Source organism: Hydra viridissima, unplaced genomic scaffold (assembly GCF_058129835.1).
Source record: "Hydra viridissima isolate aposymbiotic clone 2 unplaced genomic scaffold, HvirCarnegie_v1 scaffold_12, whole genome shotgun sequence".
NCBI lineage: Eukaryota > Metazoa > Cnidaria > Hydrozoa > Anthoathecata > Hydridae > Hydra > Hydra viridissima.
Window position 1 is genome coordinate 6329074 of NW_028324311.1, and position 27946 is coordinate 6357019.

Consider the following 27946-nt stretch of genomic DNA (forward strand, 5'->3'; position numbering starts at 1 on the left):
ATGTTGTTGGATAAAAAATTGTAAAATAGTTCCAAATTTGATATGTATAGAATAATATATTATTGCGCTACTTTTTGCAGAAATCACCACAAAATTGAAATTAATGTTAAACCGAACTGTATACACTGATCAGGTTGTATTTCATCCTTAAAGTATGATCACTGATCAGGCTGTACTTCATCCTTAAAGTATAACTAAGTTCGGTCACCATGGAACTTCACCAAGTAACTTCGATCATCTAAGAATGTATTAAATAAAAGCATCCACAAAAAGCATCTGCGTTGTATGTCGTCTTATTTATTCGTAAATCGGATTTAACAAAAAAAATAATAATTTTTTTAATATTACTTTTTTTGAATTCGTGTATATGAATCTGTTAAGAAAATGGTAATATTTAACTGCAATTTATTGAGTTAATTTGCTCGCAAAGTTTACACTTCATCAAATCATGCAACACATTAAATTTGAAAAATGAGTAAAGTGTTGAGTGAAGTGATGAAGTCAATATGAGCATGATTAAATTTACGTGAAGTTTCGAAAAATAAAGAATAACATAAACAGTTATGCAAATAGCATAATAGTGAGAAAATATCTTTTTTAAATTAAAAATTTATTATTTTTAACCCTTTTAATCAATTTTCTTTGGTGATTTTTAACAAAAAACTTAAAAATAAGTTACAATAAGTTTTAGCATTAAATTTGTGACCTGTAAAAATTTTATAAAAGTAATTTTTTTTATAGTATAGAAGTTTCCTCAAAATAGATGCTCTCATATGAAATAAATTCTATACCATTTTTTAAAATTATTTTTACAGCATAGGTCAAGGATATAATTGGCCATATTTTTCTAAAAAACTAAAAAATAATTTTTTTTCCCTGAGATATGAATGTTCAAGATTTAAATGACCGAACTTGGGCGGTATTATGTCCTTGAACACCTTATTTTATTGTACTTTTCTATTGATGATTCAACAGGGTTCAAAATATCTAAATATACAGGCTGATGCTTAAATTTAGGTGAAAAGATCAAGAGACGACTGATCAGCTTAAACAACAGGATAAAATTTCCATTTCTGACTGACGTTGAACAATGGTCCTTAATATATGGTTATTATATGATATATTATGAATTAATGTCTGGTTATGTCATATATTATAAATTAATGTTTCTGGTCTTAGTAAGTAGACTACCAGGGTCAAAAATTAATATCTTTGGTCTTAGCAAGACCATGGTTCAAATGTGAAATTTTTATAATTTATTGCTTGATAAATAAAATGTGAAAATTTTATTTATAGAACTAAAATTTAGTCTTTAGATTACTTTTATCTTTTTTTCTTTAAAAGTAAACTTCATTTTATTAAAACTTAACAATGATAAACACCCAATTAAAATATTGACCAATCAAGCAATAAAGTTTTTTTTTTTTTTAAAAAAAATCCTCCCTGAACAGACTTAAAACTTGGGTTATGAAGCCTTTTGTTTTGATAAAGGTATATCTGATATTCATAACTAAATCAAACATTTGATTATCATTTTTCTTATACAGAAAACAAAGTGTCATGGAGATTGAGTACGAAGTTGCGTTTTAAAACGAGGTCCTTGACGAGCTTCAATATATTGCCGTTTTCTTAGATCATGAGTCGTCATTATTATTGATGGAATGATTTTCGTTGTCAGTATATTTGAACTCAATATTGTTTAAAGACTCAAAAGCCGAAGAGTTCACCGTTTGTATCTGAAAGAAAAAACAGAACTCAACAAAATACGTTCATTCTGAAGTTTTATCATTGTAAGTTCAATATTAACAATCATATAAGCGGATTCATAAAAACTATTTCGAGATAGATCTCGCATCTCGAAGAATTTCTTTAAAACACTAACATTAGTCAAAGAGAAAACCTTCATCGTAGTTAGTTATCCGATTTAAAAATACGTCGTTTTTAACAATTAATAACCAAAATTTCATCAAAAAATCTTTAACAATTAATAGCTGTGAATTAGTTTGTGAATTAATTGAAAAATATTCAAACGTAGTTCTACTTACCGAAGATAGTTTTGTAATTCTTGAAGAATTAACACAGTAAACTAGAAAAACAAAAAAAGTAAACTAGAAAAACGAAAAAAGAACTTTGCTTAACAACTTGAATAATTCGTGTAAAGATAATTCACATATCGATTTATATATTTTATTGTTAAAGAATATAAGAACATAATATATGGAGTAATACTGTATAACTGTATAATATATAAAGTAAAGATAGAGAATAAATAGAGATAAATAAAAAATAGAGATAAATAGAGAATAAAGAATAGTATATAATATAAAGATAAATATAAAATATATAATATAAAGAATGTAATATAAAACGAAGAACACGTTTATAAATTCAGTCAGTTGAAATGTTATTCATGTTTTTTTTTTTAAAGTTCTTTACTTTATTGCATCGATAAAAAATAAAGAACTTTAAAAAAAAAGAAACATGAATGACATTTGACTTGTATAGTCAACTTATTATCATCATAAGCAAACGTCCATTTAAAAAGCAGATTATTCTTAAGTTACCTTTTGACTGTCGAAAAAATAAACCTCTCAAGCTTTCTGCTACCGCCTCCTTAAAAAGAGAACAATGGGTGAGTAGAAAAATGGTCGATACATAAAATTCACTGCAAACTAATAATTAAACGTTGATCAATTAAACCTTGTTTGTACTCAGTAGCTCAACAGAGTAACAACTCAGTAAGAAACAAAAAAATTACCAATAGGGAAAATCTTCTTTTGGACATTTTACTGTGCAATCGCCTACTGTGTAGCCTTTTTAGAGCACTTCTTACTTCAGTGTTCCCGACACAGTGGAGCAGAAAGATGAAAACACCCTAAAAAAAAAAAAAAAATTCAATTAAATATAAAAAAATTCTTAAAATTTACACCCAATTGATTTTTATTTAGAGCTACATTGAAGACACGTGCAAGACCAAATTAAATAACTTTAATTTTAGCTAAATGTTCTTCACACAAAAAAATTTATTAGCTTTTTTGGAAGCAACTTGTTTTTTCACTTTGACTTCAGCTCCAACACCAGCAACACTGGTAAATTTGCTGGATCTAATCAGTTGTTATGTTTAATAAGAAACAGGCCAAGTGCTTTTAACCTGCTAACATTGGAAATGATAAAATTTGCTTGTAATTATGATAAAAATCAAGAGAAAAAAAAAGTTAATAAAACGTAATGAGCTTGTCCTGAAATTAAAGAGCAATAAGATGAAAAGTAAGGGCAGAGCATAGTTCAAAGTATAAACTGCCACACTTGGTACCTAACTCAGCAGCTTGTAGAAGTAATTTAAGATGACAATGTAGAGGATGCGGAAAAAGTCAAGATGTCTAACATGAATTTCAAATTTCTTGTCTCAGTTTACATCCTATATGTATAATGCATGCTCATCCAAAAACAACTCTTTCTTTTCTTATAGTTCCTGAATCCTGGAAATTGATGGTATTTCAGAGACTGTGGAAGAAAATCTTATTCTTGATACTACTTAAGTAAATCCTTCACTTTACAGTTGCCCAAATCTAATAAAACCCTGCTATTTTTTCACTTATTTAAATGTTGAAAAAATCTTAAAAACACAATTTTATGTAAAGCTGAGTTAAAGTACACAAAGTGGTTTTCTTTTAAAAAAAAAAAAAGTCTTTAAAGACCAAATAAAAGATCAAGGCCAAAAGTCTTCTCAGTTCTTGGTTTTAACTATTTTTGGAATACCCTCTTGGCAATACTTTAGGGTATGCTTAAAGTTACAGTTAGAAAAACTATAAACATAATTTTTAATATATTTAATGTAACTTTATATATATATATATATATATATATATATATATATATATATATATATATATATATATATATATATATATATATATATATATATATATATATATATATATATATCAACAGTATTTATACTAAATATACTGTTTACATAATGATTTTTTTGTTATATTTTAAAATAATTTGTAAGATTGCAAATATTGTAGGAAAGGTAAAATTAAAAATGATTGAGATTTATACTTTCTTTTGAATATTCAAGTTTTTAAAAAATAAATCAAAAAATTTATAAAACAACCTGAGTTGAAGAGAGAGTTGTAAAAATGTATTGGTATACAACTGCTTTCTTGTTAACAGCAAATATTCCAAACAGCCAAGAGAGACCGAGAATTGGCATCAAAATTACCATGGCTTTCAAACTTGCACTAAAAAAAGGACTAACATATTTTTTAAATCAAATTTTAACGAGTACAATGTAATTCTTTAAAAGTTAATTTTTTTTTTCTTTTGTTTTCTATTTGATTTTTGTAGTTTTTACAAAAACTGAATGCTTAAAATATTTAGGTGATGGAGAATGTTTTTTTTATCATTATTTTTTATTAGAACTCCAATAGAAGCTGAACTTTATACTAGGCTTGTATATTCAACACAAACCCAATACACACTAACAATAAAAATCATAACAATAAAAGTAATTTAAAATTCATTTCCAACTAGATATTATCACGGAGCTCGATCCAGGAAACTAGATATTATCACGGAGCTCGATCCAGGAAAGAAATATAGAAAAAATGGCAAAAGTTAAAAAATTTACATAAAATAAATTGCTTTCTCAAAGTTGACTGAAAAAGCTTTTTATGCTTTCATTTGACTATGTTGAGGACCACCAGGAACCTCAAAATACATTCTCCAACTTTCATGTTTCAAAATTATAATGCATATTTCTATCAATGATATTAAGTCCTAAAAATTGTTTAAATTGATCTTAAAAACCCCCCATTTAGATCATTGTAGCATTGGATATAAAATCAGATAAAAAAATCCAGATTTAAGGTATACTCCAAAAAATACCAAACTTTGGAGAAATCAGTTTTAGATTCCATCTTAATTTTCTAGAAATAGTTTTACTAGTTAGGAACCATTATTCTTGTCAATAGTGATTAAAATTTTAGAGAATGAGTATTCAGCTTTAAATCTTGATTGGAGAACACTCTTTACACTTTTGACACTTGACTTTTTTGCTACTCACTTTAAAAAAAGAATGTCATTGTTAAAGCGAGATTGTTTTTACAAAGACATTTTATCAAGAAAAAAAAGCTCGTCATTCTGTCAGGGTAGAACTTTATTATATAGAGTTTATTTTAAATTTGGTATAAAAGAAGAATTTTGTTAAATTACATCTTTATAAGTGAAAGGAAAGAAGAAATTTTTGCATTTGCAATCAACTAAAAGTTATGAGAGATTTAAAAAAAATTACTTTATACAATAAAAGCAAAAACTATAAAAAAGTAATAAAAAAAAAAAAAAAAAAAAAAAGCACCGAATTTGTTGCTTTAGTTCAACCATGCTGATACCAATTGGATCATTTAATGATGCTACTAAAATTTTTATTACAACCACCATGACCACCACATTAACCTAAAAACAAACTCATGAACAAAAAATACACAAAAAGTTGTAAATCCTTTTAAAAACCAGGAATTATTTTTTTCTTGAACTTATTTTGACATAAAATCTACTAGCTTCAATATAAGTCATTTCTACAATTTTGTAAACTTACTAAAATCACAAAAAGGACTGGACCAACAAATGCCCAGATTAAACCGTCTTCGGTGCTTATCCAACAGTGGCTCTTAGTTCCGTAACCTTTGCTTTCGATAGCCGCAGATATTGATACAATTATAATTGGTATACCTTTTAAACCCAAGTTTTAAAACAAATTAATAATATAAATAAAATATAAATAATAAGTATCACAAATAAATAATAAGTATCACAGATAGATAATAAATATCACAAATAAATAATAAGCATCACAAATAAATAATAAGTATCACAAATTTAGGACAAATGGAGATGCAAAAAAAATACTCTTTAATTTACTGATTTTATTGGTTTTTTTTAAATCATTTAAAATAGTTATTAATAAAAAATACAAAAAAAACACCACTTTATTTAACAACTTACCCCAACCAATGCAGTGATAAAAAGCCATTTTTGTCCAGTTGTTGTACACACTAACAACTTTTACATAGAGGTGGATACCTTCACATAGCATCCAACCAAATGAGGCAGTAAAAAAGTAATGAAGCAGCACAGCAATAAAAGTGCATAAATTCTGAGAAAAAAAATTTAATTTACTTTAAAATCAACAGTAACATTAAAAATATTTTTTGGAAAAATGAATTTTGGAAGTAAGTGCATGATATCATGCAAAAGTTTGTGACCAAGATACTATTAAAATAGTTGCTATTAGTTTAAGAAAAAAATAGCTGCTTTTAAAGTAAGATAAAAGCTTCTTATCATTATAAATTGTTATCATTAAAAGCATTGTTAATCATTGTAAACAAATATAATAATAAAAAATAAAACATTTAACATTTTAATTTGGTGCTAATAAAAAACGTGCATCAAAATAGACAATATCACATTGTTTCATCACAAAGTAATAAATGCAATGAGAAAGAAGTGTTTCTCCACCTTGTTAGTAGTAGCAGTGATTCCCAATAAAAAAACTGTTTGAGCAATAGCCAAAGAGATAGCCAGATTAAGATGAATAAGTAAGCGTTCTGTTGATAGAGATCTAAGAATTTTGTTCAACAGCATGTTAAAAATTGAAATATTTTAAAAATGACATTGGTCAATATTTTGAATTGTTAATTGACTTTTGATTAAATTAAGCTACACTCAAATATAAAGCTAAAAATAAAAATAAAAAATAAAGAAATAAAGAAAATGGTAAAAATACCTTATAGAAAATAATACTGCAAATGTGATTAAGTAACCAAATAAGGATAACCCACAGCCTATGTAACTTATCCATGATAATGTCAGTTTATGATTTTTGCCTATCTATTTTGAAAGATTATATAAATGGGATATACTGTATTTTTAAATGATCTTAATAATTAAATATAATAGTTTTAAATTATTCTTTCATTAATTCAATTTTTAGATAATTAAAAAAAAAAAAAAAAAACTTCAATTTTTGTATGAATATTGTTTATTCTACATTACTAATTTTATGTCTACACAACTTTATTTTATTTTTAATTACATCAAAAACTTTATTTTATTTTTAATTACATCAAAAACTTTATTTTATTTTTAATATGCACTTACATCAAATTCTGTAACTTGCATAAGAATAGCAAATGTTGTCAAATGATTTGAGTGCACAATAACCTCATTTTCACTTATATTTATGATCATCAAACCATCAAATGCCCAACCAACAGCAGACCTACAAAAAAATTTTAAAATGGTAACTATTTAGCAAACACATGGGAAAAAAATAGAACAAAGTCAAATAAAAAGTAATCACACCCTGGTTTATTGTTCCAATAACCAGGCAATAGCTTGTATGGTTGATTGGTCTAAAATGAAATAAGTTAAAATGTTAAATTTTACTTTTGAGGAATATCAAATACAAACTACGCAAGGCTTTTATGTTTTTAAGTTCTTCTTTTTTTTTTATTAACTTAAATCGACCTTTTAGTTTTGAGAATAAGACTCTTAAAAACTTAACTTGGCTAAATAAGGTTTGTAAACAATACTAGGCAAAAAAAATTAAAGCATGTCTACAAATATTTAATCCATCACATTTTTTGAACGCAAAAATTTTTTCAATTATGTTTTTTTTTAAGAATCGTAAAAAAAAAAGATTGCTGTTATGCATTTCTTAACACAACACAATTTTTCTACTTGGTTTTAGACGGTTTTAACTTGGTTTATATTTTAGCTTGACAATATAAAAATTATTCAGTGAGTTTTTCCTTTTTGAAGCATCTTTTATGAAATTTTCAAACTTTACAGTAAAAAAAACCTCTTGCATATGATTTTTTGAAAGTATTCCACTCAAATTTGAAAATTAAGGGTTTTTTTTCTACACTAATTCTTTGTTGTCATATTCATGTCATGTTCATGTCAGTAACAAATATTTCAAAACTCCTATTCTTTTCAAAAGATAATTAAAAAGTTTTGTTTACTAACAAATTAAACTTACAGATACTGAAAATCTTTGGCGAAGAACAACAGGTTTTAGAAATGGAGGTAAAACTGTATTATTAACAGAGACAGAAAAAATGGATGATACAGCATGCCAAGATTTGCTTTTATATATTTTTTGTTCTCTAAAAAAAAAAAACATATTCAATTACATATTCTGTAATTTTTTTAGTTAGAAGATTAAATGCACTTTCCATTATTAATATATATATATATTGCACAAAAGCAATTATAGAAAGTGGTAGTAAAAATTGGCATTTAGGGGTTTCTTTATATATTAGTTAATTATATATTAATACAAGAAAACTACAAAATGCCAATTTTTACTACCGCTTTTAAGTAGAAATTTATGTAAATATAATTTAAGTGGCTTTTTTTAAATGACGGTGTTAATGGGTTTTTAAGAATTATTACTAAGTGTAAACTGAATACAAAAAATTTGTAGAGGAGAATTTATTTTATGAAACAGAAGATGTAGAGTTGAAAATGTTGATTGTGTTTGCTGCAAGAAAACAACAGTTAAGTCAAAATAAATTCTCAACATAAAAATAAAGTTGAAGAATTACAATTATTAAATAATTTTTCAAAGCAAACAAACAAACAAAAAATTACCCAATAATAGATTGATCAACATTTTGATTTAAATCTATACTGACTATTGTCACAGCAGTTGCTGACACAGCAGTTGCTGAAATCAAAAAGTACTTAAAAATATATACTTCATTAGTGAATTAAAAAACTTAAAAACATTGATTAAAAAATATGAATTTAAATGCACTGAAAAAGTCACATGACAAATTTCTTCTGAAAATTTTAAATTAAATGAAATCACCTGATGTGCTACTTTCCAAAATATCCGAAGATATTTCAACTTTATCACAATATTTTTTCCTGCAGCTCTCTGGCATTGATTTGATTGGTTCAGTTTTATTAAAAAGTGCAACTTCTAAATCTACAAATGGTTTTAAAAAACTTAACTAAAAATGGTGTTTATAAAATTTGTAAAATTATTTTATAAAGTGTGTTTGTAATCTTTCAAAAAATTAGTTCTGTCACATGGAATAATCACTGAACTTGTTACTGTACTCAGCAATAACTAGACTTCTAACTATTGTTTAAAGAATCATTATTTTACAATACATAAAATGCAGACATACAAATTTTTCCGATCTTTAGCTCAAAATTTTTTAAACTTTCATTTAAAAAATTGCCCATCTTTAAAGATATGGACTCAAGTGAAGCTGCCAAGCTCCCTGTTTTCCCTTCAACCTACACATTACAATCAAAAAAATTGCATTACAATTTAAAAAATGGTTTAACAATTATAAAAATAACTTGAACAATTTAAGAAAAAAAAAATGCTTAAAATTTCAAAATGTTAAAGAATGTTTTCTAAAATGCAGTTTAAAAAAAAAACATTTGTACTAAGATCACATGTTAAGAACTGTTACTTTTGAAAATAAATTATAATAAAAAATAATCAAATGTTTAATTTACTTTTTGCTTCATCTTAATTTGACTTTTTATAGTCAGTTTTTGAAAAAAGTTTTTGAACAAAGTTTTTGTTGTTTGTACAAAATAAATAAAAAAAGTTTGAAGATTTTTTATTAATCTTTTTATTATGCTTGACATGTTTTAAAAAATACTTGTAAAGTATTAAAAGATTTATAAAAAGACGTTAATATTAATTGACTTAAGAATAATTCTTTAATAATAAACTCAAAATATTTTAACTAGGATTCTTATTCTGATGATTTCAAAGTCAAAATATTGGGCGTACAAATTTTTTTTGTAACTTTGAAGCTTTATTCAGAGAAACTGGTACAGATTTTATTCAAAATATTGTTCATAGTCAACAAAGATTTTTCACTTTCAGGCGTTCAATGCTCAGATCGTGATTGTATTAAACTTGATGATAACTTGTTAAACTTGTTCCCAGTGATGGTTTCATCAGGCTGCTCATAGTAGATCACTCCAGATCTCCAATCACTCTGACAACCTGATCCCACCAGATGAACATTATTAGCTTTTTACCATGAATATTTGGTTTTGTCAATTAATGGCCAGGCTTACCCAAAATTATTCTGCACTTTGGGTTGTCATAGTGCATCTGTTTTTCCTCCCCCATTACAAATTGATGCAAAAAAACTCTTCTGATTTGACTTTGGAACAGTTGTTTGCATGTGAAAAAACAGCATTTTACATGTCTTAGCTTGAGTTCATAGGAACTCGATATCTTTGTTTTTTCACCATATCCATGGCCTTGAAATGGTTAGAAATTGCTTGTTGAGTCACTTCCAAGATTTCAGTGAGCTCCTCTTGATTTGGGCATGAATCTTGGTCCAATAACACCTCCAACTCAGCATTTTCAAGTTTTACTAGCCTCTCTTTGTATTCTTTGCTGGTAGTATTAAAATGGCCACTTTTAAAACATCAAAACTAATACTAAAATTTCTATTAATGAAGCATGTTCCCCATATGCTTCACACAGCTAATGATAACCATCAGCTTCTTTTTTCTTCAAATTAAAACAAAAAATCATTGCTTCTCACAAATTGTGTTTTTTTGGCATAAATGCTGACATGTTTAAAACAAAAAGAAAGTATGTTGCATAGACTTGACACATACTGATTTTTAGCAGAAAATGCTAACACTTCAACATGAATATAGTTACAGGATGGTTTGATGCAATTTAATGCTAGTTATGATATTTTATGTAAATTCCTCAAAATTTATTTATACTCCCAATATATTAATTACTATTCTAATTCTAATAATTTCAAACTCAAAATACAAAAATTAAATCAACTTACTCCATCTGCACTTGATTTCACCAAAGAACTAATTACATAATCACAAGATTCTGCAATTTTCTAAAGAAAAAAAAACAAATAATAAAATGTGCAGATAAAAAAAAAACCTACTCATAAATGCAAATAAAACTAAGTTAACTCACAATATTTAAGTCAAATTTTGTGTTTCTATGTTTCTTCTTTTTAAGGTATTTACAAAACATATAATAGTTTTAAATTATTCTAGTCTTTCATTAATTCAATTTTTAGATAATTTAAAAAAACACTTATTTTTATGAGCAAATAATTCTAGTTTATCAGTCAAAATTAAAATATTCCATGATAAGGAATGGAACATTCTTACAAGAATATGCTCATAAAAAGCAATATGCTTTATCTTCTTTTGAACTTAATAAATTGTATTACTATTTACAAATGCTATCATATTCTACAATTTATATGGAAATGTACCCGAAAAACTTTCTAAATGTTACAATAGATGGCTGTATTTTCTTTATTGTGTGGCAAATTGGCATACAGCAAAGATGTTTGATCTGAATGGCTTAAATGTCTTTTGGACTCGATTGAGAGCTGATTCATTTTTTCCATTTACTCTCTTAAAATTCTGAAGAGGTTCTAAGTTCTGGCAGCTTCTAAGTTCATATATAAAACATTAATACACAGGCATTGGTTCAAAGCCAACTGAAATCAAAAATAACAGTTTTTAATATTTTTTTAATTACTGCTGAATTTTAATCCTGTAAGGATTCAATAATGTAATGTCTGGTTTTTTAATAAACTGATACCAATTGCAGTATTATAAAATGGTATCAGTTTAAACAACTAGGTTGCATAAGTATTAAATTTTGCAGACACACAAAACATTAAGCTCATAAAAGTCTTAGCACATAAATATCTTAGTTTATAAAAGTGCATCTTTTTCTTTTTTGTTGCTACAAATCTCTATACAGATCAAATCACTTTGTCCCTAACTGCATCTACTGATCCTTTTCCATGACTATTTAAAAATAATGTCTAATCACTAGAGACATCCCATGCATCAAGAGATGCTCAAAAATGTAAATATTCTTGAAGCATGTAGCACACGAATTGATGAAAACTTCTAAATTTTTATTGAATGATTTATTATCAGGTGGCTAATAATCAAATGCAAACATAATGTTGGATACCTACTATTACCATCTTTTATACCAGGAACAGCTCATGTTACTGAAATTAAATATTGTTGTTTTCTCACAGCAAACACAACTTGCAATTCTAAATCTTCTCTTCTATGAAAAAAACTTTAAAATACCCTCATTAAAAACTGCTCAAATTATCTTTACAAAGATTTCTTGTTAAAATCTCATACTTTTCTACCACATTCCATGATTACTTCCACACAATACAATTACAAATATCTTGGCTTTCAGTTGATTACTGAGAGCTACTATTAAAGTATCCCCCGTCTCAAGCTCAAGTTTTACTGTACAAGTTTTGCCTTGGATTTTTGTGGAATGAACAGCTACTTCTTACTTTCTGCTAGCTTTTGTTGATCTCATACATTCATTTTTGAAACTTTTTTGGTTACTTCTTAAAAAAGTTTTTTTTGTTTTTATAATTATTCATCCAATTGTGTACATAATTTTTACACATTTGGATAAATGCTGTACTGTTCACTTTCACTCCTTCTTTAATTATCACTAACAGCAGTCCAAACCATGGCAGCAACTGGTTTCTGTCACTTGAAATGTGTTCTAAAGGCTCCAGGAATGTCTTCTGGTAAGGCTGCATTAACTCTAGCATTTTGGTAGTTGACCACAGTTTCTGTAGTGAAAATCTTTTTATCTAACCAAATTAAAATCTTGTCTATGACTCACTAAACCTCATCAAGTATGTTTTTCCTTTTGTTAAGCTGCTTAAGTTTGATGTCATCATCAAGTCATATAGGATTCTAAAGTCAATCTCTTTTACCTTCTTCCTCATGCTTTCTTCCTGAAATTGAATTGTATAAAGTGGATTGTAATTCCAGATACCTTTTCCATATATTGAAAACAGTTTTTCTGCAGATATTTTTATCTGTTTCATAATGTCCTTGTTATTTAAACCAGCCATTTTCAAAGGAAGAGTTTCAATGCATTTCATTTCAGTGGACACATTTAATTGCATTTGAAATGTTAGAACAAAAATCTGATCTCATTGAAAGTGCATTATTTAAAAACAATTTATAGGATAATAAAATGTAACTATTTCCTAATTATTTATATTTAAGTAATGGGCACTCTTTATATAAATGGTGCAAAAAAGTTTCTTGTACATCATCAACTATTAAATCAATAAAGTTAAATATAAAGTAAATTGACAATAAATAATGATAAACTCTTCCTCAACTCAATAGTGAACACTAAAAATGGTACAATAAAAATGGTGAACACTAACAAAATAAAAATGCAGTGATATGCAAATTTTAAAACGAAAAGGAACAACTTTCTGTAATGTTGATGGAGTTTTAAAATTTTAATAACTTTTTGATACAGATTAACTTTTTGTTCTATTTGTTATGACCATGAAACAAAATTTTAACAAGCATTGTTTTTTATTTTAAACTAATTAGTTAGTTAAGAAAACTACTCTCAGAGAAAAAAATTTAAAACTAGTATACAATGTTTGACTCTCAAATGATGGGCACTGTATGAATTGAAGTAGAATACAATAATATCAATTTTAACTTTGAAGTTGACAAAATATATATTTTACAAAAACGCAGAAAAGGTTTTTTATAATTTGAACCTTTGTATAGAATAGCTTATAAATATTTTACAAATCTTTAGAAAAATTCAGAATAAAAAGTAAATCAATTCACTAACCGCCACTACATTACTTATAGCTTCAAAATTTTTGTAATCATATGGATAAGTTGCTACTTTTTTCACAGCATCTATTAAAGCTGTAGATGTCTTATCTGTTTGATCATTCTTTGCAACACTTAACACAGCATTTACAAATGGTTCAAAGTTATTACTGTTTAAGCTTGTTGAATTAATCACCTAAAAGTGAATAAAAGTCAGAATTAAGTAAAAAAAAGAGCATTTATAAAATGATAAATATTTTTATGCCTTTTATGTGTTATTTGAGAGGTGAAGAGTGTATGTATGTGCATGTATGTATGTATGTATGTATGTATGTATGTATGTATGTATGTATGTATGTATGTATGTATGTATGTATGTATGTATGTATGTATGTATGTATGTATGTATGTATGTATGTATGTATGTATGTATGTATGTATGCATGTATCAAAATTCAAATATTTAATTGTTTAAAATATTTATCTTCAGAAACTTGAAAGTTTAAAGGGAAAAAAAAAGCACCTCTGCTTTTGGCTCAACTATTTTTAAGGTTGGTACTGTTTTCACTGTTGAATTCATAACAGGCGTTGAATTAGTTGTGATGGTTATTGGAGTTTTAGGTGATATGGTAAATGTTTTTGTAGTAATTCCAGTTGTAGTTTTAGTTGTATCAGTTGCTCCAGCAGTTACCCTTGCAGTTGTGTTTTCTCCTCCTCCAGTAAAACTAATTGATGTAGATTTTGTATATGTCATGGTAGTTGTTTCTATTGTTGTTTCAGTCATTGTAGTAATACTGATTGTAGTTGGTGTCATTGTAGTTGTGGCTGTTATTTCTGTTGTAGCTATTGTGTTGCCAGTTTCTAATGTTGTAGAAGCCATAGATATATCACTATTTGCAGTTGCTTTTTCACTAGTTGAAACAGATTTTGTTTGAATCTAAATTATTCAAATGTTCAGTATTCCATTTAAATGAATCTAACATCAAAATTGGGATGGTATTTGATTAGTGAACTGCCATTATTGTAAACTTGCTAAAAAAAGTATAACTTTGAGTAAAAGTTTTTACAAATAAAAACATGGAGATTAACAACTTAAAATTATACTCAGCAGTCCATACCAAATTTGATCTTTGAGATAAAGATGCATTAAAGGAAGCAAGTGTGTCAAAAGCTAAAAAACAATAAACTTTAACAAACTGTCATGTGGTGTTACAACATTTATTACAAATGGCCAACACACTTTTTTTAATGTATTTATGAAGTGGAATAGCAAAAAGAAGATTTTTCTACCAACTTTGAAGAGGAGTTAATGAGTTAAGAACAACCTTTTCATACCTTCTTATTAAGAACAACTTTTTCACACCTCATTATTAAGAAACTAAATTAAAGCCCATAGAGTTCCTTCTTTTCAATAAAAAAAAAAAAATATGGAAATAGAGACTCATGAATGTTAGAGTTTTAATATAATAGATTTATGACTTTCTCAGTATTGCTACTTAGCTCAAGTAATACTTTAGCTCAAAGTAATATTTTATTATAACAACCTACCTATAAAATCCCCTTTCAAAAGATGTTTTTCATTTGTTCCAACTTTTATGTGATATTTTTGTACGCTTGACGAATTTACAACATCAGACTCAAGTTTTCCTATCACTCGTATAATTCCACCTTCTCCTCCATTTTTTGAACCCAAAACACTTAGACTACTGTGATTTGTTTTGAAGTGAACCTGCAGAAAAAAATGGATCTTTTAACTTTATAAAAAAGAAAAAAGTTAAACTTCGATAATTTGTTTCTAAAGCGTGTACATGAAATAAATGTGAAAGAATAAGCACGTCATTTTTTTTTTAGGGGTTGTATAAAAATCTTTTTAATTGTTTTGCATTTTGTTTACAAAGTGTTGTGGTTTCAAAAAAATATGTTATTTTTTGGATTTAACTTGAAATTAGTTTTAAAAATGACAAAAGAAGAAGACATAAGAGAAAAAATTATGCAAAAATATTTACAAAATCCTAATAGTAGCTACAATTTGATAGCAAAATTGTTACAAATACATCCATACACCGTTAGTTATGTTATTTAACGTTTTTCTCAAACAAAATCGATCAAACGCAAATCTGGTGGTGGAAGAAAGGAAGGTTTTAAAGATATAAAACTAGTTAGAAAACTGGTTAACAGTTTTAAGAATAACCCAAGCCTTTCACTAAGGGAATGCGCAAAAATATATGGATTTTCTCATAGCTTTGTTAAAAAAGTTAGAAACAAACATGGTTTTCATTCTTTTAAAGCACAAAAAGTGCCCAACCATTCTGAAACTCAACAAAAAAGTGCATGACACCCGCAGCAGAAAGTTGTATGACAATTTTATTTCTAAAAATTTCTGTATTATTGAAGAAAATGAAACGTATATTAAGTATGATCATCAACAAATTCCTGGTGCTGATTTTTATATTGCCAAATATCGAGGAAAAGCAGATAAGAAATTTAAATACACAAAACATGACAAGTTTGCTAAAAAAGCTTTGATTTGGCAAGCTATTTGCAGAAAAATTAAAGATATTAAAATATCATTTAAAAAAGCATCAAATAATTTTGATTCTTATTCTGTGCACAGGCTTATGGGTACCACTAAAGCAAAAGCTCTAAATTTTATTAGATTCCCACAGGAATAATTAATATATCTTTTTTAATGTTTGTTCTTCTTATATTATTGTATTAAAATTATTACTTGGTTTGAAATAAAAATTGAGGAGTACTTTTTTTTAGTTGTTTTTCTACTTTCACATTTATTTCGTGTACACGCTTTAGAATAAAACATCCATTTAAATTCATTCAAATTTGTAACAATTTTGTTAAATGATCTTTCTATTTTTACAGATTCTATTATGATTTCTATTTTGACACAATTTTAATCTCTTCAAATTGCCACCAGAGGGTTATTTAAAAGAATGATGGAAACTACAAAACTCACATAGTCTGCTTGAATCCAAATTGTACCACCACTTGATTTACAGTCACTATTCTCTTTAGACACAAATGCATCAGCTTCTATACTAGCAACTTCATAAAAAATAGAACAGTATGAAAACACAACATTCATCCCATTGTTACATCAAAGATTAGAAACTATTTTTTATATATTTTAAAAATTTATATTGAGTATAAATTTTCAAATACGAAAATAAGTTAGTAAGCCACTTAAAAGCATTTCTTCTTAACGAGGGTAAAACTCAGAACTTGTTTGCGTAACTCAATTCTCCAGCACAGGTCTTTTTTGTCAAAAATTTAAATAAAGGGCAAAACAAATTTTCATTTGCAGATTTAATCTTGAAGACTAAAATTTAATAGATTTCATTGAAGCTTAAAAACTTTTATTAAACCAAAATCCTTCTAAGAAAATTTTTACAATCACACTTTTGTACTAGTTTCCAAGGTACAGGTTTCTAAAAATCTTTGGTCGTGTAGTTTCACTACGCGTACATCAAAATGAAATCCATCTCCTGCTATTTAAAATATAAAAAATAGTTACCGGTCCTTCAAAGTGATATTTTGATAAAAGTTTTACTTTTAAGTAAGTTATTGTGTGTTTCTATGCTAACAATTTTCATATTGCACCAAATATTCAGTTTTTGCATGTATAATAGGGTTATATTCTTGATATGTGGTTAATTTATATTCAAACTATTTTTTTCACATTCTTATAACTAATTTGAGAAAATTTAGAAGTAATTAGGTAATTTAGAGGTAAATTTAAATTTAGAGGTTATTTGATCATAGGTGATAGATGTGTCATTTCTTCATGTCATTTAAAATGCTAGCTATGCATTTAAAATAATAAATTTATTTCCATGAGTTGCAAATGAATTACATACTTTAAGTGGTTAAACAAATCTTTGCCAGACTGGTTCATCAAAACAAATATTAAATCTTTAAGAAATGTCAGTAACTTATTTTATGAATCAAAAGATAAAAGAACAAGTAAACAAAAGATTTCATTTCAATTTTACTTTTCCATTTTTTATTTTTATTACATCTTTAATTTTCTGTCTCAATTAAAATAGTTAGCTAATTGATGTTTTTTGTTTTTTTTTTTCAGAGCTTTATTTATGTGACCTTTGAAAACGTCTAGCACCATTCTCAAACTGAAAGATCAGTTTAAATTGCTTTGTCAATTTAAGAAGACTCAATCCTATCACTTTTATAAGTCTATCTCTTTGTGTAGGCTGCAGTCATATCAGCTTTCATATTCACCAAATGTTAATGGCAATTCACTTAACCTTCGTGACTTAGTATCTGACTTAATCTCAAGACGGTCACACCACAGAGAACAACATAAATGGGATTCATTGTTGATGAGAAGTTCATGATTTCAGTTGGTAGTTGGGTTCTTGTAAACTATTTTGGACAGTTATACCATGATACCTGGTACAGGTATACCTAATTATACCTGGACAATTCCAAGTAAAAAGTACAAAAAATGGTGATTATTACATAATACTAAAGATTGTCTGTCAAAATTTGGCAATTATTAAGCTGATATTCATACCAATCTAATTTGTGACATAATTATTTCATTTTTATATCTCCCCTATTTTATATCTCCTCTATCTTTATACTCATTCATGAGTATAAAGATAGAGGAGATATAAAATAGGGGAGATATAAAAATGAATTATTATATATACACCGTGCAAAAAGAGTTAGATTTATTTTATAAGCCTAGAAATAACTGTGACATTGTTGAATCATGATATTTTATTGGATAATGAACAGATATATTAAACTTAGAGATGAATTGAATATTTTTATACACACAGAAAGTATTTTAGAAAGCTGTTCTTTTGTTCTAAATTTAGGTCGTTATTTTTTCTGAACAAAATTTATTACTTAGAGTTAACTATACCTAAATATACTTTAATCTTGTTTTATTTGTATCGCAACTATAAAATGCTTTTAGTCACAAATACAAATGTCATTAAGGTTATTAATATGAAGGACCTACAACTATTACCTAAATTTTAAAGAGAAAGAAAATAATTGTTGTAAAGTGTACAAAACCATAGTAAACCTATGAAACAAAAAATCAATATATATTTTTTTTTAGATCTGGAAACTAAAATTTTCTCAAAACTTTTTTTTTTTCACAAAAACAATTCAACGCTCACGAACTTTTTTTATTGTGTATATATAAATCAAAATGTGGGTTTAAAAACACGGACTAAAGATTACTCAAGGCACTTTAACTTTTAAAAGAAAGCTGTCTACAGGATAAAATCACTGTTAAACCTGATACACATTTTTACAATCAACTTTTATTTTTAATGGCTATTTTCATACTTACACAAACTTAGATTTCCATGCTCAATAACAATCTCAATAGAACCCCCTCCAACTGCAAGACCTTCAATGGCACCTAAACCAGAATTTTGTTCTCAATATAATTGATGAAAAAAAAAAAATTACAAATGCTTCATAGAAATATTCTAATTCAATGTTTCAAATAAATATTCTATATTAATGCTTATTGGAATATTGTAATTTTTCCACATGTTGTCAGATTTCATCTGGTACAAGATCCCACTTATAAATATTGAGTTAAGAACTTTGTATCCCTATAAAAAATTTTAACCGTGGCTAACATAATAAAAACTGAAAGCTTAACTTTAATGTAGAACATAACTAGAGTCACCATATATAAGTATTTACTTTTAAATATAAAAAAAAGTCCAATTGACAAAATGGCACCATCTAGATGATAAAATATTGTCCAGGATTTTAAAAAATTGATTTAAAGCTATACTACTAACTTAACACTTATATAAGAAATATAAATTATATGCTCAATAAAAATATGGTAAAAGTTATTAACCTTTGCATGAACTACCACCTACAAGTGACCAAGGATTAATGCCATAGCAAGGGTTACTATTTTTTGCATCAGGAGAGAGCCTTGAACCATGACATGATGAGTTGAAATTTGCACCAAGACCTTACAAAATATTTCAAGTATACTTTTAAGTTTCTAATTAAATCAGAAATTGAAAAAAAAAATTAACTTTCTAACTTATACACAGCTAAATTAACATAGATTGTATGTGCATGTGTGTGGATTGGAAATAATTAACAAACTTTAGGTTGCATGTGCCTATAGCTTGCTATCATGCCCAGTTTATTGAACAAAGGGTTATTAGAAAAACAGCTGAGTTCATTAGAGCATTTTATGCAACCTGATTTGTTAAAGTCCCTTGGTAGGTACCGCTTTATCTCAGGTACTACAAGCGACTGATGATATGATTTAGTTCATAGATAGAAATCCTACTTCTGCTAAGCCATGCCTCAGCTCAATGCTGAATCATTTCTGGTATCTCACTGATAGATTTGTTATACTACAAAAGTGACAGGTGACAGGCTATCTTTTAGTTATTGCAAGTCATAGCAAAAAATTCAAAATACGTTTTACATATGCATATAACTATACATCTAAAAATTTGACTAAAGAATTCCATTACAATAGCTAATGACAAAGAAGTATAAATTATATTATCAACAATTTTCATAAAAAATAATATTTAAAAAACCTCTATATGGTTTATTGTTGTGAAAACCACCAAGAAATGTATCTTCAGTTGTATTAAAATTTTTTAGTAAATTTAATGTGGTGTGAACCTCCATCCCACCATCTTTAATAATGATTGCTAAGCAAGATTTACCAGAAAGATGTATTTTCACATTTTTAAGTATTTTTACTGAATGCTGGAAAGTGAATTCACATTTGTGTATTAGAAAATTATCTGTAGCAATTGTTTTTCCATAAAATGACATGTTTGGATAATCTGAACTTTTAAGAACGCACGATGTAGTATTTATGTTAAGATCAGTCTTGAAAAGCGCTGAAAAATATAATGAAATTAAAGTGTTAATAAAAAATATTAACAACCTACACATTAACTTCAAAAATTGTACAATTTAAGTAAGCACCACTGAATTTATATACACATGGCACCAGATTTTTCAAAACACAACTGGATAAAAAACTAATTCGACTTCATAAAAAAATGAACATTGATTTCATTAAGTAAAAAAAAAAACTGGATAAAAACTGAAGATTTTTATGCTCTTTGAATATTTATTTTTTTAAGCAATTATTTATATAATTTTTATCAAAAACACTTTCTTTGAAACAACTACTTTAAATAAATTATATAAATATGCATACTCCAAGATTTAGCAAAAACAAAAACTTTGCTGTATGATGATAAGTTATAAGTTTAGATGCTTTAAAAATATAGTCTATGGCAAAACAATCAGCTTGAAAAAACAAAATATGCTGCATTAATGATATTGGATTTGTTATTTTGACCATAGCGCGGCATTTTCATGACATAATAAGCATTTTACTTTGACCAGAGAGTTGCATTTTGATAACATAAAAATATAATCAAAATTAATAAAATACAAATTTAACTTGAAATACTTGAGAGACTTACTCTGAAGAATTATTTTGCCATTTAATCCATTTTCTTTACCTTTTCCACCATTGACACTGACAAGAGATTGAAAATTTCCAATAAAGATGAGAGCATTTAAACTAACTATGCCACCAGCACCACCATTTTTACAATTAGCAGAATCTTGATCCCTACCACTGGAACCACCATTTGCATGAATTGATGACTTATTAGAAATCATAATCTGTTTAGAAAGTTATTTACTATAAAAATATCATAAAATAAAATTTTTTAGCAATCATAGAATTTATAATTAATCTTTCAAACTTTAATTTTTATTATAAATCATTAATGAATGTTGCTCTTTACAAAATTTTATTAATGTTGTCAACCATAAACAAAAAAGAAAAAAACTATTTAAGCTGAAGTAATAGTTTAAAATAATGGTATGTAAAAAAAAAAAAGAATCTTTACTTAATTTGGCTAATGGTCTCAGTACTTAATTTTAGGTTAATGTTTTGAAGATTTGTAGATGTGAAATCTTTTATGCTTTTTCAATAGCATTCTTAAATGTTAATTTTAAAATCATCATGATGAGATTATCCAATAGCAATATAAATTTTTAAAAAAATTAAACTTTGTCAAAAACATTTAATTATTTGATTACTTGAATATTTTTCACAAAAAATGTAAATACAATGATCATCAGTCCATTAGATTTAATATAGAACTTTACTATAAACAATATAAGTAAAGTGGAAAAAATATTTCATTTTGAGATTTTGGAAATGTTGGATAAAATTCCTATCTTACAACCAAAGAGTTCTTGTCTTTTACCTATGACTCCAAAAGTTAACAAAGTATATCTTTTTTTTTTTTTAAACTCTTTATGATACTTTTTTTTTTTTTTTTTTTTTTTTTAAACTCTTTATGATATTTTAATCTGATTTTTAAAGTCATTACTTTCATTAACTTATGCCACAAAAATTTCTTTTATGTTAATGAAAAGCTGTGCAAAATTTCTTGAAATTAGTAGCGATCTAAAGGCTGTTAAAACACTTTATTTACTAATTCCGATCTGATTATCATAATTTTTATGAAAATGCACAATTATAATGCATTTTTCCTAATATACACATATAAATGCGTAACCATAATAATACCTTTGAACTATCTAATATACTTTTACTGATTTTTTTTTTTTTTTTTTTTTTTGAAATTCTAAGGAATGAAATAGTTAATCTTTCTGTTTTAAATGTAACCCTAAGTATTTTTTTGACTTTTAATCTGTTAAATTTTTATTGATAAAAAAACATAGCATAAATAATGTCAACTGATTGTATGAGAGGTTAGGATAAAATAAGGTTAATTGGACACTAAAGGACTTCTATGAAAGGCCTTTTATGAAAGGACTCCTATAAAAGGCCTTTTATTATCAGTACAAATGTTATAGACACTTTATCATAATTGTGGAAATAACACAGTAGCTTAAAGTTTGAAATGACAACTTATAATTTGGCTTCTATATGAAACAGAGATATATTATCAAGCCAACTGCTTTTTCAATTAAGTCACAAAGATGCAGAGAAATGCTTACGGTTGGTATTGATGTAGAATGATAATTAGTTTTCCACAAAACTTAAAAAGGAAAAGCAAAAAAGAAAAAGAAGTATATTGCTTAAAAGTAAAAAGTGAAAAAGTGATAAATCTAAAATATAAGTGTTAGAAGCCAAAAAAAAGTCCAAATTACTTTAAAACACAACTAATAGCCCTGCTGCTTCTTCAGCCATAGATCAAATCAATCTGAGTGACAGAAAGTTTATCATATAGACAGCAGTACACAAACCTTCACCTCACTGGTTAACTTAAAAATAAAGTAGTGTAGACAAAACTGTGGTTATTATTAGTGGATAGAAGATTAGGAAGATACTTGGGATAACAAGAACTGCATCAGAAGTCAAGTTCTACCTCTCAGTTTTTGACTCTTTGGAAAGAAGCTGAATACACAATTAGAATGCTTTTAATACAATGTCAATACTTTTTCTCATGCTTTTAGGTGATCACCAAAGACTGACAAGCAATCTTGATGTCCAGCAGCATTCTACCAGGTCAGATGGATGTCCAGCAGCATTCTACCAGGTCAGGTGGATGTCCAGCAGCATTCTACCAGGTCAGGTGGATGTCCAGCAGCATTCTACCAGGTCAGGTGGATGTCCAGCAGCATTCTACCAGGTCAGGTGGATGTCCAGCAGCATTCTACCAGGTCAGGTGGAAAGTTGAAGTATTAAAATTAAGTTAAGATATTGTTTAAAGGTATCACTTTAAGATATTGTTTTAAAAAATGGTTTTATAATTTTTTTTTTTTAATATAATTTTTTCAAAAAGAATTTCAGATAATAAAAGTGAAAAAAAAAAATAGTGCTCTTTTCAGTTATGTGATACACCTACCAAAATCTTTCTGTTTTGCAAGCAAATCATACAACGCATTGAAGTAAACAATCCTGTGGCAGAAACGGAATATAGATGACCGGATGTGACATGTTGGACCTGAGCTTATTACACTTAAAGTATTCTCCAACAAAATTTCTGTGGAAGAAAAGTTTCATACCATTAAAAATATGCTGCAATCTCATAGTTTAATTACAGAGATATATGGCTTGAAACAAGAAGTTTCATGAGCTGATAACTTCAGGATCCTTACATACTTTACAGTTACTCAAGATTCTTCTTTAAAAACAATTCTGGAACAATATACCAGTGTATATTCAGAACATGTGCATTACACACTCATTGAAAGTTGCCAACTTTTGAATTTGAATTATAATTGTAACCTATAACTCTAGTCTCTTCTGTAATAGAGACTGAAACTGAAATACATAGATTATTTCAAGAAGTAGATCACAGAATCCAACTTTTCAAAATTAGCAAATGAACACTTACTTTGTAGACAATGGTAAAATAACTTTTATTGTGCTGTGAACTGATTGTTACATAGTTTATCTCAGTTTTTTGTATAACTCTAATATACATATAAGTTATTTTTTAAGCATAATGTAATAAAAACAAGATTTACAATTTACCTCATTAGCTTTGATCATTATAAATCCTCCAGCACTTCCTCCACTACAATAAAGATCGTCTTGATTTTCATAACCATTAGCAGATATATTAGCTTCTAAGATAGATAGATAGATTAACTGATAGATTGACAGAAAAATAAAGATAGATTGAATAGAAAGCAAATAATAATACAAAATCAATTGAAAACTGCATTCACTTACTAATTGAGAGATTACCATTTACAACTAAAATTAAAACTCCTCCTCCATTTCCTGCAAATCCGGAAGGATCAACTTGTGGACCTAATAAATATTGATGCAAATTCTACTAAATATTTAAATGGCTAACCTCAGTCTATTTAGCAGCAATTTAACTTAATGAACTTTATGTCCATTTTATTTACGTTTAGTTTATTATCTAAAGAAAAAAAAAAAGAGCTTGTTTTTGACATGCTCGAGTGTTTTTTTTTTTTGTTTTTTTTTTTAAAAAAAAAAAACATTTGGTTTAGATTTATTTTCCCGGGAAATTTTGGAATTATCTTTTTATCAAAGTCAAAATCAGAAAACAAATGGGATAGAAGGAAACATATTTGAAGTTTTAAAAAAGAGAAGAAATATTAATATCAACACCAATAAAAGCATGATCATGAGTTAATCTGATGGGTTAAAGAACTCAATGGTGATAAGAGAACTATCGGTTTTTTTTTACCAACGGGTTTTCTCAAAATCACAATTGAGTTTTATACGAATTTTTAAGACAGATTCAGTTGATACTAAAAACCAATCAATTCATCTTCTATGTTAAAAAATATAAAGCTTGCCTTGGTATGATCACATGATCTAGATCCTATGAGAGCCTTTGTAAGGATTTTTTTAATTTGTCGATATTTTTTTTTTTTTTTTTAAGTTGGTAAGTGTAAAGGTTTTTGATTGTAAAAAGAAAAATAATTCAAATTTTTACCCAATGCACAACGGTCTTAAATTCTAGTTATTATTACATATTTATTGCTGAATCAGAGGCCAGTTGTAAAGAATATAAATAAAAAATCAAAATGCATAAACCATACAAGGTTTCATCGCAAACCACCTTTTAATCTTTATCAATAAGCTTTTTTATATTGCAGGGTAGTTCAAGAAAATGTCTTTGCTGCATTTGCAGATAATGAAATTTGCACCATTCAAGCTATTCGCAATTTGCAAAATAGCTACAATGTTGCGTGTAATTTATCTACAATTTCATTACCAGTATGAGAATCTGATTTTAAACATTCAGGTTTAACGCAGTTTGAACGCGGGATCATTCGTTTTCGTAGAAAGCAACTGAAACATTAACTCAAGATAAGATTCATAAGTTAGGACCTTTCTTCATTGATAAATCTTTTCCGAAATTTATTTTCCTTGCTGAAGAAACAATTTTTTTGAAATGACATTTTTCAAACTCAAGTCAAAAACGTCGAAAAACTGGTTTTTGCACCAAGACCATCGATATACCAGTCCGAAAAATTGTTTTAAATGCCTCATTTTATTTTCATGAGAATAGTTGTTAAATTGATTAGTGCACGAAAAAAGCGTTTGCCTCGCTACTCTCCGTTTTGTAAAGACTTCAATAAGAGTAAATTCTTCGTTTTATAAAGACTCCAATAAATGTAAATCCATCTGTTTATTGAGTTCTGCCTTAGGAAGAAGCCCACTCTATCTCACCTAAGACTGAGAATAAAAACAATGCAAACAAACAATTTTTTATTTTTCTTAAATGTAGAAAATACTTATTGAAAAATAAAAATATCCTATTGTTGTTTACAGTTACTGTCAATTTTTCACAGTTATATTTTATTAAAGCATCGGGTAATTTTCTTTGTAAAAAAAGTTGAGCAACTTAAAATTAGAAATATATCCCGTTCATACCAACAGTAAAATCCGGTTTAATTATTGTATTTCAGCTAAAGGACTGCGATTAAACCTTTTTTTAATAGTTTGCATGAATGGGGTAAAAATTAATCAAACTATCTCAATTATGCAACCGATAAAAGATGTTTGAAAACTTTTTTGCAGATTTTTGCTGTTCTCTTATTTCTTGAATGTTAAAGAATTTCATAAATTCTGAATTTGATGCAAAGAGTAAGTTTATCAAAATAATTTTTGTTGGCAGTTTCAAATACTTACCTACGCTACCTCCTATTGAAATTTCTCCATTACCATAATCTTCTCCCCAAATGCTCATTCCATCTTCATTAAACCCATTCATGGCACCGTCTGGACCTGCTCCAGGTCCCACCCCTTTTGATGATACAATTATCAATTATCATTTCTGGCAAATAAAATTTATTTACTTAATTATTTATGTAAAATTTTACCTTTCGGACAATTAAAGTTTTCTGTTGAACTGGTGCAAGTTTTGGGATCGAATGTAAATCCACCTACATAGTACCTTGAGAAATCGTCTTTATCTTTTTTGTAATTTGTTGGCCCACCACCAACTTTCATTTCTGTTTTTAATTGAAAACTGCCATTTAACACCAGTTTTACGCCATTTTGTCCAGTAAATTGGAATTTAGAATTTATACTTTTCCAAAAGCATTGATTTACTGGAATATCGTATCTCGTAATATTTGATTCCCATAATTGGTTGTTGATGATTACATTTTGAGACGTAATTTCTCCTATTATGTTACACGAGTTGATTCGCAAATGAATATTTTCTGTATCTACGTCAATTGTTTCTAAAAATTAAAATTCTGTCAAACTTTTGAAATAATCAATTATTTTTTTTTTACTAAAGATTTCTTTCTTTTTTTAGTTTTTAAAATTTTGAAAATCTTACATGAGTTTTAAAAACAGGGCAGTCGGAACTGGGAGGCAGAGGGGTATTGAGCACGCCTTCCTAATGACTCTCAGCAACTTAAACGTATCATTTTTCATTTTTTAATAAACTAGCAAATTTTGTCATGTAAAACTTACCAAAAAAAAACCATATTTTGTTTAATAAATCTGAATATAGAAATCATTTGTACTTTAACATTTATATCTTTTTATTTCGTGTTTTAAGAAAGAAATGTAGCTCAAACAGGACCCTTGGTACTTTTTTAATGCCTCTTTCAAACTCCCCCCCCCCCCTCCTCCTCCTCCAATCCGTAAGACTTTCCGACGGCCTGATAAAGTAGGCTTTATTTTACCTTCCTCACACAAAGCGCACCGAAAAGACATCTAAAAACAGAAAGTTGTAATAATATACATTTGTGCGAATTTAATGAATACATAAAAACATCTAAAATGATTTATCATGTTAATTAACTCATAATAGCTTAGCTATAATTTTTAACCATAAAAAAAGCAAATTCAAATAACTTACCAACAATGTGAATGAAAGGATAATCATTCTTCCTTCTGTTTTAAAAGTTTTAATTTTTTGTTCACATAGAGTAAAAATAATTCCAGAAAGAAAACTGCTAAATTATTAATAAACTGCAACATTTGGAATCAATTAAAATAAAAAGAAGAAGACGAAGAAGAGAAGAATGGTAATGATACTAAACCAACAGATTTCGTTGCCTAAAGCTTTATGGAAAGTTTTCATTAGCAACTTTTCATTAGCAAATAAGCTCCACTGTTTTGTAAAAATTTTCTATCTTCGTTGTCATATTTGATTTCATGTGTGTAGTCTTACCGCTTCGTTAAAACATTCTGATTTTTGTTTATTCGAAAAATAACACTTTAAAACTGGATTTACACGATTAAAGTAATTTATAA

The 27946-nt window shown here is 27.2% G+C and overlaps 1 protein-coding gene across 3 annotated transcripts; it reads right to left on the reverse strand.

Annotated features, from left to right (window-relative positions):
* Positions 1–1522: 1522 nt before the first annotated feature.
* Positions 1523–27877, reverse strand: LOC145194263 (uncharacterized). Of its 3 annotated transcripts, none has more exons than XM_090068836.1 (32): positions 27549–27877; positions 27373–27403; positions 26554–26919; positions 26363–26476; positions 24422–24502; positions 24221–24315; positions 21180–21384; positions 20271–20582; positions 19562–19681; positions 19034–19105; positions 16664–16752; positions 15241–15421; positions 14811–14863; positions 14216–14629; positions 13709–13888; positions 10863–10922; positions 9207–9318; positions 8882–9001; positions 8662–8722; positions 8048–8174; positions 7369–7418; positions 7165–7285; positions 6791–6894; positions 6523–6625; positions 6010–6160; positions 5603–5736; positions 5363–5460; positions 4121–4247; positions 2759–2875; positions 2565–2613; positions 2046–2086; positions 1523–1736 (listed from the first exon to the last, which is right to left on the reverse strand). In XM_090068836.1, the coding sequence occupies exons 1-32, from the start codon at positions 27573–27575 to the stop codon at positions 1635–1637; spliced, it is 4017 nt and encodes a 1338-aa protein (XP_089924962.1). In that variant the 5' UTR covers positions 27576–27877; the 3' UTR covers positions 1523–1634. The 3 variants fall into 3 exon arrangements, with proteins under 3 accessions (XP_089924962.1, XP_089924961.1, XP_089924963.1); XM_090068835.1 differs by having other exon boundaries at positions 8662–8737; XM_090068837.1 differs by lacking the exons at positions 24422–24502; positions 26363–26476; positions 26554–26919; positions 27373–27403; positions 27549–27877 and adding an exon at positions 24549–24663 and having other exon boundaries at positions 8662–8737.
* Positions 27878–27946: the final 69 nt, after the last annotated feature.

What these genes read in the sequence shown, in the direction of transcription:
- LOC145194263 (XM_090068835.1), bottom strand. Translation starts at nt 27,575, where the DNA reads ATGATTATCCTTTCATTCACATTGTTG. An exon ending in TAGTTGAGCCAAAAGCAGAG is followed by an intron (nt 13,889 to 14,215) that starts GTGCTTTTTTTT and finishes ATTCACTTTTAG; the next exon opens with GTGATTAATTCAACAAGCTT. An exon ending in AAAGAAGATTTTCCCTATTG is followed by an intron (nt 2,614 to 2,758) that starts GTAATTTTTTTG and finishes TCTCTTTTTAAG; the next exon opens with GAGGCGGTAGCAGAAAGCTT.